Raw genomic sequence first — 16227 nt, 5'->3', positions numbered from 1 at the left:
TCTACAAATAAACTTTTCAATGTACAGAATATACTGAAATGATACCATAACTTGATAGTTTTCTGTGTTTATGGCCATTTTCTTACCTGCAATAACAAAGTAGTACAGCAAAAAATCCAATGACAATGACTATTGTTCCTCCTAATATGGCTGTAAGAAACACTGTGTGGTAGGCAGTTATGTCCTTGGAATCTTCATTTATACCTGAACCTACATGGTTCAATATAAACAAAGAGAAAATGTTATTTTAGATCAAATTCTCAACTATGTCACAACCTGGGTGAGGCAAATTGAATAAGTGTACACACTTTTATTTGTTTGCTCCCCTCCCATGACAGATTTCCCTGTGGGTGAAATAAACCTTCCCTATCCTTTGGCTTAATTGACTGACTCACTTTAACCAATGAAATGTGAGCGTATTAAATGAGTTTGCATGGTGTGGCTCTGCCCTCTTGCTCAAGACTTCTAATATGTGAATAGCATATCCCAGAGAGTTGTTATTCCTTCAACCTGGGGTCTAGAATGAGAATATCTGTTGAACTGAATGAAGCCAAGTCCAACAGTGCAGCAGACAACCTGAAACACTCATGAAATGTAAGTAGCAAATAAGCGTTTGATACTGTTAGCCACTGAGACAGCAGGGTTGTTTGTTACTGCAGCAATGGATATGACAGAAGATGCTGAGATGCTGCTATAGAAAGCTTAAAACATATGACATTGGCTTCTAGGCCAGGCATTGAGAAAACTGTTTCAAGAGGTGGTAAAACTGGTGACCCAAGTAACAAAAAAAAATTGGTAAAATAAACTGGGCGAAAATATTTTTAACTAATTTGAGCTTTGTGCAAAGAGATTTTAAGATAGAATGTTGATTATCAGCTGCATTTATTTTTTATCTAGATATTTAATCTTTAAATATTTTAAAGACAAATTCAAAAAAAGGATTTACCAAATTAAGCAGGGGTCTAAAGAAATAGAATCCAAAAATTCTAAGACTTGAAGGATTAAGAGTTGCAGCTCCTTCTACCTGGGCTCTAGAGTAAACTGAGCACAACTGACCCACTATCCTCCTGCTATGAGAACATACGTATACGAATGCCATTGTGATAAGCTTTACTGCAGTAAAAGCTGACTAGGATGATTTCAACATAAAAATGAATGCTACTGGTAAAAACACACATATAGACCAATGGAACAGAACAGAAAACCTATACATAAATCCATACATTTATAGTGAATTCATTTTCAACAAAGGTGCCAAGAACATACACTGGGGAAAGGACAGTCTCTTCAATACATAGTGCTGGGAAAACTGGATAGCCTTATGCAGAAGAATGAAACTACACTCTTATCTCTCACCATATACAAAAATCAAATCAAAATAGATTAAAGACTTAAATCTAAGACCTCAAACTATGAAATCACCGAAAGAAAACATTGAGGAAACTCTCCAATAAATCTTGGCAAAGATTTGAGTAACACCCTGCAAGCACAGGCAACCAAAGCAAAAATGGGATCACATCAAAAGCTTCTGTAGAGCAAAGCAAACAATCAACAAAGAGAAGAGACAACCCACAGAATGGGAGAAAATAATAACCAGAATAACCAGAATATATAAGGAACTCAAGAGGAAAAATTCTAATAATCCCATTAAAAAATGAGCAAAAGACTTGAATAGAACATTTCTCAAAAAAAGACAAACAAATGGCAAACAGGAATATGAAAAGAGGCTCAACATCTGATCAGAGAACTGCAAATCAAAACTACTATGAGATCATCTTATCCCAGTTCACATGACTTTTATCCAAAAGACAGTCAATAATGAATGCTGGTGAGGATGTAGAGAAAAGGGAAACCTCATACACTGTTGGTGAGAATGTAAATTGATATAGTCACTATGGAGAACAATTAGGATGTTCCTCAAAAAAACAGAGCTACCATATGACCCATCAACCCCACTGCTAGATATATACCCAAAAGAAAGGAACTCAGTTGCCGAGACCAGCTCAGTCGGGAAGACCCTAACCCAGCAGTGCTAGAGGAATATCAAAGAGATACCTGCATGCCCATCTTCATTGCAGCACGGTTCACAATAGCCAAGATTTGAAAGTGACCTAAGTGTCTATCAACAGATGAATGGATAAACAAAATGTGATATATATACATAATGGAGTACTATTCAACCATAAAAAAGGATGTGATCCTGTCATCTGCAACAACGTGAATGGGAGTTGAGGACATTGTGTTAAATGAAATAAGCCAGGCATAGAAAAACAGACTTTGCATGTTCTCATTCCTTTGTGGGAGCTAAACATTGAAACAGCTGGAAATTGAGGGTAGAATGATGGTTTACCAGAGGCTGGGAAGGGTAGTGTGGGATTGGGGGAGAGGAGTAGGGATGGTTAGTTAGAATGAATAAGATCTAGTATTTTCATAGTACAACAGAGTGAACACAGACAATGTACTAATTGTACATTTAAAAATAAAGAGTATAATTAAAACATTTATAATAAATAAATGCTTGAGGTAATACCCCATTCATGTTGATGTGATTATTATGCATGATTATTATGCACTGTATGCCTGTATCAAAATAGCTCATGTACCCATAAAGTTAAAAAATTTAAACACATGATAAAAATGAATGCTATTGGGCAGCTAATCTTGAGGTAATCTGTTTCAATATCACAAAGACTTCATTGTGCTCAAAAAGGTATATAATAAGTCTACTTATCAGTATCAATTACATTCTAATATGTATTCAGGGAGATAGGGTAAGAAGAGTGAGTGGTGGGGCAACTGGTTTCTGGTCATCTTTACCATGAGAAAACATCCAGCATGAGGCTCCCACCTGCACTGAGGACACTGAAGAAATTGAGGGACCACCACCTCTTTAATTTTATCTTTCAAATTTTGCACTAATTTGATAAAAAATTTGGAGAAACAGTATTGCAGTTATGCATGTAGACTTTAGAGCCAAAGTGTCTGAATTGGAACTCTCACCTCACCATTTATTTTTATGTAGTCTTGGGAAAGTTTCATTTCTTTTGTATCTAGTTCCCTTATCTGCAGAGCAGTAACAGTTATATCTAACCCATGTGAGCTGCTGAGGGTTAAATGAGTAAATACTTGTGAAACACTGAGACCATTGCTTGGCTCATGATAAGCACTCAGTTTTAGCTATACCACACTATTGTTGAATGAAGCTTTAAGATTATATTAAAATGGGCACTCTAATATTGGCCATGATTTCACAGATGGTGACTGTTCTATCTTATTTAATAGGCAAACAAGCACAGCACTGTACAATATGAAATTCTGTCAAACAAAAAAGAAATGAGAGTAACCTTCTGCTATCTGTAGATTTGTATGGAGGACTGGTTTGATTATAATTAGGCATAAATGAGTTTGCTTCCAGAATGGAGTAATGCTAACAATGTTCACTCCACAGGAATCCAACAAAACTCACATTTGGAAACAGGATGTTGACATATTGAGTTTGCCCCAAATCCTATATGTATGGCAGTAGCAAGAGAATGTATCTGTATCCGTGTGCATGTGTGTGCATGCATGTCTAGAAGGAGTTAGGTAGAAAAGCATTCCTTTCATTCAAGTATATTTAAAATGCACATTTAAAACACTTGTTTATTAAACTCTGTACTCAACCACCTACTCTCCTACAGCAATCTGAAAAATTAATCTCTTGCACTTAATATTTTTTCCAAGGAATTCTAGAATTCTATTTAAACTTTAAAAAACAAATTAACCATATTTATAACTAAAGCAGCTCTGCAAACACTAGCTGATCATAGGAACAATTTTGTTTTTATAGTAATACATCCTAAAATGTTTAGGGACATTAGGGATTGTGTCATAATCAACATATATATATATTTGGTCTCTGTCCCTAGTTACTGGCACAGAGCTTCTAAAACACTTGGAATTTCCTGAGCAACAGGGAGTCTAGGAGGGTCTTTTGTTCTGTTATGTGGTCTTTGACCCTGTTTCCTGACATAGAGCTCCTAAATCCCTTGGAATTTTCTGGGTGTTGGGAGTATCTTTTGTTCTAACTTGACTCTGGGCAGGCTCATGCTTGGGGGCTGGTGACCAACAAGCCATGCTTAGAAGCTTGTAGCTTTCAGCACCACCCGGAGATTAAGTTAATAATTGATCATGCCTGCACGAGGAAGCCTCCATCAACATTCCTCAAGTATAGGGTTTGTAAAGCCTCCAGGTTGACGAACACATCCATGGGCCAGAAGGGTGATATACCCCAACTCTATGGGGGAAAAAGCTCCTGTACACAGGGCCTTTACAGACCTTGCCCTATGTACCTCTTCATCTGCTCTTTATCCGTATCCTTTATTACAAGCTGGTAAGTGTAAGTAAGTGTTCCCCTGATTTCTGTGAGCCATCATAGCAAATTATCAAACCTGAGGAGAGAATTGTGCAGACCCCCCATTTGAAGCCAAATCAGATGGTATGGGTAAACTGAGAACCTGCTGCTTGCAATGGACACCTGAAATGGGGGCAGTCCTATGAGATTAAACCCTTAACCTGAGGGGTCTGATGCTAACTGTAGGTAGATAATGTCAGGATTGAATTGAATTATAGGATATAATCAACGTCCACTGAAAACTGGAGAAGTGGTTGGTGTGTGGAAAGGCCACGTGGAGACATCTTGAGAAAGCGGCCATCTAGAAGCCAGGAAGAGGCCTCACCAACCCTGACAGCACCTTGACCTTGGACAGTAGCCTCCAGACTGTGAAAACATAAATTTCTGTTAATAGCCAGTTACTACTCTGCAGTTATTTTGTTATGGCCGCCTGAGCAGACTAACACAATATCCAACTCTCCCAATTTAAAAACAAGAAAACTAATGTTCAGTTGGGTAAGCACCTATTTCAAGCTCACTCAGTTAATTACAGACAAAGTAAGGGCTATCATCAAGTTATCCATAGTTCTAATGTAGTATTCCTTTGACTGATATGCTTGCAGAATAAATTCTTCAAAAGCATCACTAGAAGGTCTCTAATTCAAACTAAACAAGAATCCCATACTTTTATTTTAGTACTCATCCAAACAACATCTTTTCCAACAAATAATCTGGAACAGAACTTCCATGTGGTTTTAGAAATTAATTTTGGCTTTTGTAATTCATAAAGCTATCTTATATAATTCAGTTATTTTAGATATATTTTTAGTCTAAGTACATTTCTCTATAAAACTCAAATGCTCCTTAGGTTATTTTTATTAAAAACATAGTGAGTTGTATGAAATTAAATATTGTTTTTCATCAATATTTCATTATAGTTGCAAATATAGAATGGGATAAGGCCAGACAGCTGGCAAGATTGTATGATATTTTGCATCATGAAAAGCAAAAGTAACCACCCTCTGATTTCTGAATAAATAATCCTGTAAGCACTAAGTTCAAATAGAAATAAAAATAACATTTCTCTTGATCATATATGGCTAATTAGTCCCAGCTTCTTAAGAGGCTGAGGTGGGAGGATCCAGAGTTTGAGCCCAGCCTGAGCAGGCAACATAGCAAGACCCAATCAAAAAATAAAATTCAAACTTGCCAACACAGAATGAAAATAAAAATCAAACTGGATTTTAAAAACTAGAGAAAACCGATAGCCTTCAAAATAATAGACAGTCATAATAATGTTAGATGACAAAATGCTGCAGATAAACATATGTAAAATGTCATCCATGTTCTGGATCAGGGTAAGTACTAGGACTATTCCTAATTAGTATGAAATACCCAGGTAGCAACTACCCCTCAGCTGTGAGCCAAAACACTTGATAAACCAAAAGAATTATCTCTGAAAAATGACTGAAGATTATGATATACATGCATTCAACTTTTACTCTAAAATCTTCACTAAAATAACACTAAATGTTTTGCTTTGTTTTTATTCTGTAAAAACACAAACCTACAAGAATAAAGGAAAATAAGCTATCATAATTGACTCACCAAGGCCGGTGGTAGGGAAAGCCAAGAAGCAATTTGATTTATGCCAACGCATACTGAAAAGGCCCCGGAAGTGGTAGCAGGCTGACAGTGCAACCGGTCTAGACTACCGCAGGTTAGAGAATTTTTCTTTTTTCTAAATTTAATGGCTAAAATATGCAATGTTTGAATATTTTGAGGAATGTACACAACTTGAGATCAATGTAGGGTTTCCTGAGGTACAAATTATCTAGATAATTTGACAATATGTTAAATATAAGGAAATAAAATGCTCATTTTTCCTAGAATATGAACAGATCTTCCCTAGTAGACAATTCATGGTTTTGCTCCCCAGCCTCCAACTTCCTTCTGTTCAAAATGTCAGACCAATTTTCATTTAGTACAGGGGTGTCCAATCTTTTGGCTGCCTTGGGCTACACAAAAAATACATTGATAGCTCATGAGCTCAAAAAAAAATCATGAATAAACTCAATGTTTTTAGGAAATTTACAAATTTGTGTTGGGTCTCATTCAAAGCTGTCTTAGGTTGCATACAGCCTGTGGACTGGGGGTTGGACAAGCTTGATTTAATACATCCTCATTCTTTTCTTGAATGATAGTGTCTGCAGACTTCCAAGAGCCCTTCCTCTCCTCCTCAATCCCCACCAAGTAACATGTGTGCTCGAGACCCAAAAGTGGGCCAATAGGATGATCATTCTTCAGCTCTAGAATGATCAGGAACAGTATAAGGAAAATACTGGAAAGGGTTAGAGCCAGCCACCACACAGCAGCAACCTGGCAAAGGTAGTCAAGCAGGCCTGCTAACTAGGCCATCTGGCATGGCAAGGAGTCCTGCTTTTCAGCATCTGGTTCTTCAGCCTTGCCTAGGATCCTATGAACTCCCTACATCCTTCTAATATAGCATATTTTTAAATTAGTCAAAATCTTTTTCTGTTGCTTGCAACCAAAAGCTCTAACTGATTTGAGCAGAATTTATTCATAAAAAGAAGTAAACTAAGAAAATACTTGATTTGAACAAACTTCATTCTTCACAGATTCATCAGATATAACTATAAGAGACCTTAGAGTTCGTGGAGCTTAATCTTATACACATGAAAAAAAATATAAGCTGAGATGAAGTTCTTTTCCCATTTTCATATAGCTGGTAAGTGGCAGTGCTAAGAATAAAACTGAGGTCTGCTGCTATCCCCGTTCCAGCAAGACTATTTGGATTACATGTTTTAATTACTTTCATTTTTTACAATACCTCTAGTTCCTGGAAGTGGAGCTGCTATCCAGTAGCCCAAATGTGGTGCATCATATGTCCAGATTAAATGATTGTTATGTTCCTTGACCATTCCCCGACCATGATTTACCCAAGCACCTAAAAAGGTATGTAAAAAGTACTAGTTACAGTTATATCTTAAGAACTGATGGTCATGCATAGAATACATTATGGGACTTTTTCAAAGATTATGAAAACTGTGGCAATATATAACCATAGGCTAATATATATCACATCATATTATAATATAGTATATACTGTAATAGAATAATTAGAATGATTTGTTGTGACCAAAAAACACTGTAAATAAACTAAGGATGGCCAGGTGCAGTGGCTCAAGCCGGTAATCCCAGCACTTTGGGAGGCCAAGGCAGGTGGATCACAAGATCAGGTGTTCAAGACCAGTCTGGCCAACATGGTGAAACCCCATCTCTATTAAAAACACAAAAATTATCAATTATGACACCTATTATTGTAATAGGTACTGAAATAAACTCACCTTAGAATCAGACCTTCAAATAAGTGGATCACAAAGCCTTAATCATGGAATTCATGAAAAACTTATCTATTAATTTTGTGAGTTTTAAAATTAAAAAGTACTAAATTTTCACATTTCTTGATATTAATACATGTTTTTGGCATACCAATTAAGAATTGTCATTCCAAAAAAGTTGTCATTTTATATTAAAACAAAATAGTTATTTTAAAAAAACACAAAAATTAGCCAGGCATGGTAGCACATGCCTGTAATCCCACATACTCAGGAGGCTGAGGCAGGAGAATCCCTTGAGCCTGGGAGGTGGAAGTTGCTGTGAGCTGAGAGTGTGCCACTGCACTCCAGCCTGGGTGACAGGGCAAGACTCTGTCTCAAAAAAAAATAATAATAATAAAATAAACTAAGGACATAGACATACTTAGAAAAATCATGACTCTCCAGATTCTATTTAAACTGTGCGTATTAAGATAGCTCTTATCTGATATTCTGATTAAATATACTGTTTTATGGTCTTAATTTTTTACTAAATATTGTTTCGGTCTAGTACTGTTGGTATTGTTCTTACAGAACTAGATCTTCTAAACTTTCAATAAATGTTACCTCATCCAGTAAAATTTGCTGTCAAAAGAAAAAATTCAGTAAAACCTGTACCTTTTATGAAGTTTTATTTATAAATAGCATAACAAAGCTATTTGAGTTTGGTGTATATTTGTATTATGGTTTATTGATTTATTATAGTGAATTATCTATAACATGTAAAAAAGTATTTTAATAAGGTAGAGAAACTGGAAAATGAGAATAATTTAATCTATTGCTTTTAAATAGTCCACAAGTGTTATATCAGTGATAAATCAATTCAAAAAATGTTGTCACTGAAAGGTACATTAGAGATAAATGCCTTGGCCAGAAAGAACAATCAGCAACTAGGACTCAAACAGCAGATATTCTTTTTTTAAGTGCCTTAACACGATTTCCTCATTCAACAAATCAGGAAATTGAGGCCCAAATAAGTTAAATGACTTATTCCAAGTAGTACTGCTGGTAAACAGACTAGACTCCAAATCTTAGAGTTCTTAATCTAATGATTTCAGTAGCATACTATCGTGGTTACATAGTTTCCACTCTTTGTTTAAAACATAGATATATTAGTGCTTATATTCTCTATAGTGAAAACGTATGTGTTTTGGGGGACGTATTACCTACAGGAAATCCTGTTTTAAGTTTTGAGGATCTATTGTGCCCTATTCTCAGTCAACATGATCAGTTTAGGGTTCCATCCAGCTTCAACATGTGACCTGAAGTCTAAATAAATCTGTGCATTCAATTTGCAGGTCACAAAGACAGGTTCTAAGACGGGCATGCAAACTCCACTCTACAACTACAGTGAGTCCAAGGGCTTCTGCTATATATAGCTCCTAAGAAAATCTCTCTACTGGCCTTCAACCTGGCAAAGTATAACATTAGAGCACCTACAGCCTTCTTGTCAGTCTGAAGGGAAATCCTATCCTAGAAAGGTGCTAATACAGAGCAAACAGATGAGAGTGAAGGAGGAGAGACACCAAGCCCAAGCCCTGTGAAACTATCTAGAGTGTAGCATGACTCACCCAAGGAAGTCCTACCTCTAAACTTTTCAGTTGTGGGCTGATCATTTTCCTTTTCCTTTCTTTTTTTGGTAACTTACACTCCTACCTTATTTACATGGGAACTCATGAACAAAAACAAAGGGAAGCTGAGGATGAAAATATACATATATTTCCAGTTGCTATTTAGGAGGCGAAACCCAGAAAACAAAACTAGTATCTAAGGGGTTTCTTTGGAAAAACAATTACTTTTTCTATCTCTTAATAACATAATGTTATTTATTTTCATGAAACTAGCATACATTTCCCAATTGCCTTAAACCACGCTTTTAGATAGGTATTATGAGCTTATCAAAACAAAAACAAACTTCTAAGAAGGGAGATAATTTTAAAAAATTATTTCTACCTCAAAATGGTGGTGTTACAAAAAGGTAAGGGAATGAATAAATAATGCTATTTTTTGACATGTGTATTCCCATCATTTCCCCAATGATTGTATTATATTAATCAAAGTGAAGTCAATTTTGGTCCCTAACAAATACATTTGTGATGTTACTAAAAAACTAGAGCTGTATCAAGTTCTAAGATAAAACATCCAGCTAGTCAATTGACAAATATGTAAAATATTCAGAATATTTTAACCTAGCTCACATACCTGTGTTCATATCAAATGTCCAAGCAGGTATGCGATCCCCTGCACTTACATCATTCAGACGTAGAAGAGGAAGAGAAATCTGAATAGAGCCATTGACCTTTAGTTCTTTTCCTCCAGAATATATTTTCACACATATTGCAGCAAGAGGAGTCAATTCAATGTTTTCAAAACCTACAAAAGAAGACAGTTTATTAAAATCATATGTAAACAGAGGTGGTAGTTACCTAATTATTATAGGTCTAAAATAAATAGTTCCTCTATTTCACCAAGGGTTATCTATTTTAATATCAAATAGATACTGAATACACATTAAGGATTTTTTAAACGTAATTTTAAAATATTGTCTAAATATAGGCTATGCAAGGTGGGAATTGAACAATGAGAACACATGGACACAGGAAGGGGAACGTCACACTCTGGGGACTGTTGTGGGGTGGGGGGAGGGGGGAGGGATAGCATTAGGAGATATACCTAATGCTAAATGACGAGTTAATGGGTACAGCACACCAGCATGGCACATGTATACACATACATGTATACATATGTAACTAACCTGCACATTGTGCACATGTACCCTAAAACTTAAAGTATAATAATAATAATAAAATAAAATAAAAAAATATATAGGCTATGCAATGTAACACTGACAAATCAATATGAGCCTAAGTTATCTAAGTCATCTGATGTAATGGGCACTAGAATCCAATTCAATATTTTTATAAATCTAAAAAGCAACAACCAAAAAAACCCCATCTCATTATAGTACCATACTCAATAAAGGCTCTATCATACACCATCAATGCAGACGTGGATTTGAAATATCTCGCCCTCTCTTTTCCAAGACCATCTGTTTCAACGAGTGCTAGAACCCACAGATCCAGCTGCACTTCTTACATAAAAAGCATTCAGATTAAAAGTACAATTTTTAATGGATAGGTTTGGCAATTAAACGTGAAACAAAATCACTGTAATATTACTTGATAAAAATTGTCTTAATATACTTGATTATTCATACAACTGAAAGAATATAAACTTAGATTTTAAACATAATACTAGACTTCAAAGCTTGAAAAGTAGGAGAAAGGGAGATAACAGAATTGGTTATATTGTTTTGCCTAAGGTTTTAAAGATTTAATTATACAATTTACAGTATGCTTTCTTAAATATCAGGAACTATCTATAGATTTCTGTTACTCTGGGCGGAGAGAGGGAGCAGAAAGTGCCTTTCTTTTGCTTTTGAAATATTAGCAATGCCAAACAAAGTTATAATATATACCAGAATATTTATGAAGAATAAAAATATTATAGATGTTAAAATTACAGTATTCTACAAATAGATGGAGAAAGTATACTTTTTATCTATTTGCTTTTGGTCTACACTTTTGAATCTTTGGCTTCAAAACTAGAATTCTGTTCATTCATTTAACAAATATTTACAAAGTCCCTACCAGCACCATGCACTCATATGGGCCCCAAAGACACAGTAAATATATAATTTCTGATATTGTCTGCAATACTTTTTCATAATAATTCCTATCAAATATCCTTTTTTTCCCCCCATGTATTTACTCCTCATCAGTTTTTTCCCCCACTCAAATGTAAGTGCATGATAATCTAGAAAAGGAACATAATTAGGCAGTCAAGAAAGGCCTCCTCTCTGAGGAGGGCACATCTGAGCTGCAGCCAAATGGGAAGAACCTTCAAGAACTTTCCAGGCAGAAGAAACAAGTCCAAAGCCTCCAAATTAGAAGGGATCTTGGCAGGTGCAGGAAAGAAAGGTGGCCACAGGGCTAGAGGGCAGCAGGGGAGACAGGCAAGAGTGGAGGGCCTTGGCAGCCACAGAAAGAGTCCTCGTTATCGTGACTGCTTATCATCTGGAATGGCTTCAGCCGTCAAACAGGGCAAGTAGTGGCTTATTGAAAATTTTCAATTAAATATAAGAATTAACTGTACTAAATTACCTGAAAGACTAATATTAAATGAGCAAAGCAGTGCCATACATATTTTATAGGCTGGTATTGCTGGTAAGTCAACCACTGCAAGCACAAATCAAATGTTATATAAATTGTTAAGTAACTACATCAAATTACTCAGTAAAACTAGTTGGCTGGCTTTCTGAAGTGCCTGCTTCAACCTCACCCCTCAGCTCGGTGCAGTCAGTGGCTTTACAAACTATTGAAACTGACACACCAGCATTTAAGATAAAGTCAAGTCTGAGGAGAAAAGAATGGTGCAAGGAAAAAAAAGACTGAAGAAAACAATGAGACGGAGAACAGAACTTTTATGAAAGCACATTTTTATCCTCACGGAACTCTAGAACTGTGTAATCTAACAGAGTGACCACTAGCTGCATGTGGCTATTTAAATTAAGTTCTCAGTGCACTGGTCATGTTTCAAGAGCACAACAGCCACATGCTGGACAGAGAAGAATATTTCCATTTGGCAGCACTGCTCTAGAACTTTTTAAACGATAGTAGCATTCTCAGGATAATCAAAACTTTTAATGAATACTCTCAAAAGCAGGTAATAGAGTGCTGGGGAACAGAGTTCATTCTGACCCTTTCCCACTGAATCTAGTGAGTCTTGTCCATGAACATCCTCCAGCGCCATGAGCTTCATTTGTGATAGTGCATACAGATACCATTCTAGTAAATGCTTTTATTTACAGCATCCTGTAGGTTACATCTGGAAAATCTTGGCAGATGTCTTAGTTTGGCTTCCTCAAGCAGCAGAAGCTGAGATAATAATCTGAGTGTAAATAGTTTATTTGGTAGGTAATCCCAGGAAGCACCTATCACTAACAGAAGCGTAATTCAGCAGGAAGGAAGGCAGCCAATACAGGATGTGTTAACAAGCAGGTTATCACTGTGGTAACTCCAGCTCAGTTCCACTGGGGACATACACTGGCTCAGAGTTGTCCTAGCCACACCAATTCTTGTCTGTCATTGGTTGACAGCTTGCCCCATGTGATGGCCAAGTCTGCTTCTTGGAACCAAGGAATGCCCTCAGAAAGTCACAGAGGTGTACAGTAGGAAAAGCAGGTTTGTAACAGAAGAATAAGTGTCATCTGGCTGGGGCACTGATAGCATCAACTCCAACAGGCAAAACAAAACAAAACTCTATCTAACCAAAATACTTATTTCCTGTTATCACTCATTGCTGCCTGTTCCTCAAATGAAATGAACAAAATATCTGAAAAAAAAAGAAAATACCAGAATTATAGACTGTTTGAGTTGATTTTAAAGAGTGGATTTTCAGTTAGGTTACAATGAGTGGTAAAAATGGTAGAACAGGCCTGGCGAGGTGGCTCATGCCTGTAATTCCAGCACCTTGGGAGGCTGAGGTGGGTGGATTGTTGAGCACAGGAGTTAAAGACCAGCCTACGCAACATGGCGAAACCCCATCCCTACAAAAAATAAAAACAATTAGCTGGGTGTGGTGGTGCACGCCTGTAGTCCCAGCTACTTGGGAGGCTTAGGTAGGAAGATCACTCGAACCTGGGTGGTTAAGGCTGCAGTGAACCAAAATCATGCCACTGCACTCCAGCTTGGGAAACAGAGCAAGACCCTGTCTCAAAAGAAAAAAAAAAAGGTGGAACAAGTGTGGATGTACAGAGGGAAATGACGTTTTTAAAGGGTTTATTTATGAATGTATTTTTAAATGTAAAATTCCATTGTTCCACTAACTTTTATATTATGACAGCCTTATAGAAATATATGCGTGCTGTTGACTCTGGAATATATATATTTTCAATATTTATATTTTACACAGAGAATAGCAAATATTTACAATAGCTTACTCCAATCTATAAACTTTTTTCTATCTCAATTATTGATGCTTCTCATCAGTTGGATAAAAATGAATACATCAAATTATGAAAAAAATACAAACTGAATTTTAATTTTTAAATGTATTAAATTTTCAAAGCTATACAATAATCATAACTATTTTCTATACCTTACCTGCTTTGGATCAAATAAAATTTAATAAATTTAAAAGAAATCAAAATTTCCATGCATTTGAAATAATGTATGTTGAATTTTTCCTTCATTGAATAATATATATTTCATTAAAGGGAATTTTTTATTATATACATTTTAATAACTAGATTTATGTCTCAAATGATGTGTATTATCCATAGCTTATATATTATAAGCTATTATAAATAGCTAAATATTTGATGAAAGATTTGTGTACTAATGTTTCTTATAACTATATTATGCAAAAAGTAGATAATACCTGGTTTATTGAGAGTAATTCCAGTTGTATGCAGAAAATTGTCCACTTTCAAAAACTGTTGTAGAACTGTAAGATAGCCGGTAACGTTGCTAATATGATGGTTGTCGGGAAGTTTAATTAAGGCTTTTGAAAACTGAACACTTGGTTGAGATTTGGCATCTGAAAAAAAGGAAACCTCATTAACAAAGAGATAAAGGCATGTTAAGCATAGCAGCATTGGTTAGGACGTTTTACTTTAAAAGAAGCAATTATAATTATTGCTAAACATCATTAGCATCTTCTTATGTAATTATTTTGAATGCAGAACTAAGAAATTTTCCTTTCTTTAGATGACACAAGGCACCTTTGTACTGATTGATTCTGCTGCCCAGAATTTCCTCACCCCTTTCTTTCCACTCTGGGGAACCCCACACTGACCATTTCTAGCCCATGTGTTTCATTTGGGGTCTCATTTCTGTAACAGTAGTGGAGTTGATGGTGCATGCCAGAATGGGCTGAAACCAATTAAAAGCATCTCATTCTCTTGGCCACAGTGATTTGTTCAATGATGGGCCCTGTCCCAAGCACAGTTAATGAGATGTAATGTGTGTTTTGCTTGGACCGGATTTTATGTGAGCAGGTATACATCCAGGAGTTGTAACAGCCATCTTGCAATCAAAAATGAAAGCTTGTTTAAAAATCAAGGCAGCATTCAAAAAGTGGAGAGTTGAGTAATTGAGAACCAGTTTTCAATTATTTCTACTGAAGTCCTGATCGAGCCATGTCTAAAGTTCGTCCTATTCCTACACTTAACATCTATAAGAGAAATAAATAAATGCTTCTTTTGGGCTTAAGCTAGATTAGGACTGGGTTTTCAGTAACTTGCAACAGAAAGTCTCTGATGATATTCAGTCACATACTTAAGTGGGTAAGTTTCTCTATCAGTTAACTAACCATGCATTAAAAGCCTTTCAAATGCCAGGTACTCAATTTATAAATATCTCAGTAACTGAATTTTTCCTAAGTATAAATATCTCAGTATCTTCTAACATTATTTATCAAGTGAGAATTCAGTGACAATATTGATATTTCTGTAATCAACAGATTTTGAATTTAATAATTCAAAGATCAGCTCTTACACCTGAAAATTATCAAAAACATCAGCTTTTGCTTTGAACTTCAGCAAGGTCACTGATGAAGACGGAAGCAATCAATTAAATTATTAGAATAGAAAAGACATCAGTTTTTAAAGAGCTACATGACAATAAATGATAAATGAAACAATGTAAGACTTCTCAGTTTATAGTTTTTGTGTGTGTGAAGCTAGAAAAATAATACCTGGAAAACAGTTAAGAAAAGTAACATAATTACATGCTGTTTGGTTGTTGAGGATACAATCTAAAGACTTCTGATCATTCACAGGTACTACCTACGACTTGCTCTTTTAAAATATGTGGCTTAATTATTTTGAAGACCACATTTCTTACAACTGAATACATGCACACTAAGCAAAATGTCTAGCTGAGCTTCTGTAAGGTTTTGTACATTCCTAAATTTTCTAGTTTCTCCTTTTGCCATAAATACATAAACACACACGCTTAATTTTCACTGTACAAACCTAATGAAACATGTTATGGAAGTTCAGCAGTAAGGATATGTCTTTTTTACAGAAAGATTTAACATCATTATGAAACAGTCATACTTTCCTGCCTGGCCTTACAAATGGGTCACCTTTTAGGAAAATGAGACAGTAAAAGGAAGTGACCTGAGAATTCAAGAGGACTCACAGTGTTCTCATGGAAACCTGCCAAGGCATGGCCAGTACTTTCCAGACAAATGAGTGCTTACCATTGCTTGGTACAGTGGTAAAGGATTGGTATGGGACATGGTCACACAGATCCATTTCATGTATTCCAGCAGAAACTATGATTTCTAATGGGGTTTGAAGATGCCAGTAAGGGGTAGAGATGCATCAAAACAAACACTGAAGAGGGACTGTGAAGAAGCTAATTTCATTAAGGCCCCAACAGCATTAAA

General features: G+C 35.9%; 1 protein-coding gene across 1 annotated transcript in view; it reads right to left on the bottom strand.

Annotated features, from left to right (window-relative positions):
* FAM171B (family with sequence similarity 171 member B) overlaps nt 1-16227 on the bottom strand; it is a 71911-nt gene that overhangs the window by 4625 nt on the left and 51059 nt on the right. Inside the window, exons 4-7 of the mRNA XM_002812662.5 lie at nt 14212-14370; nt 9973-10143; nt 7224-7340; nt 87-210 (exon numbers count right to left, since the gene is read on the bottom strand). Coding sequence (XP_002812708.3) covers nt 87-210; nt 7224-7340; nt 9973-10143; nt 14212-14370 — 571 coding nt within the window. The remainder of the gene's footprint in view (nt 1-86; nt 211-7223; nt 7341-9972; nt 10144-14211; nt 14371-16227) is intronic.

The sequence above is a fragment of the Pongo abelii genome, chromosome 11 (genome assembly GCF_028885655.2).
Source record: "Pongo abelii isolate AG06213 chromosome 11, NHGRI_mPonAbe1-v2.0_pri, whole genome shotgun sequence".
In the NCBI taxonomy this organism is placed as follows: domain Eukaryota; kingdom Metazoa; phylum Chordata; class Mammalia; order Primates; family Hominidae; genus Pongo; species Pongo abelii.
Note: the sequence above shows the minus strand (reverse complement) of the source record. Positions and strands in the feature narration are given on the sequence as shown.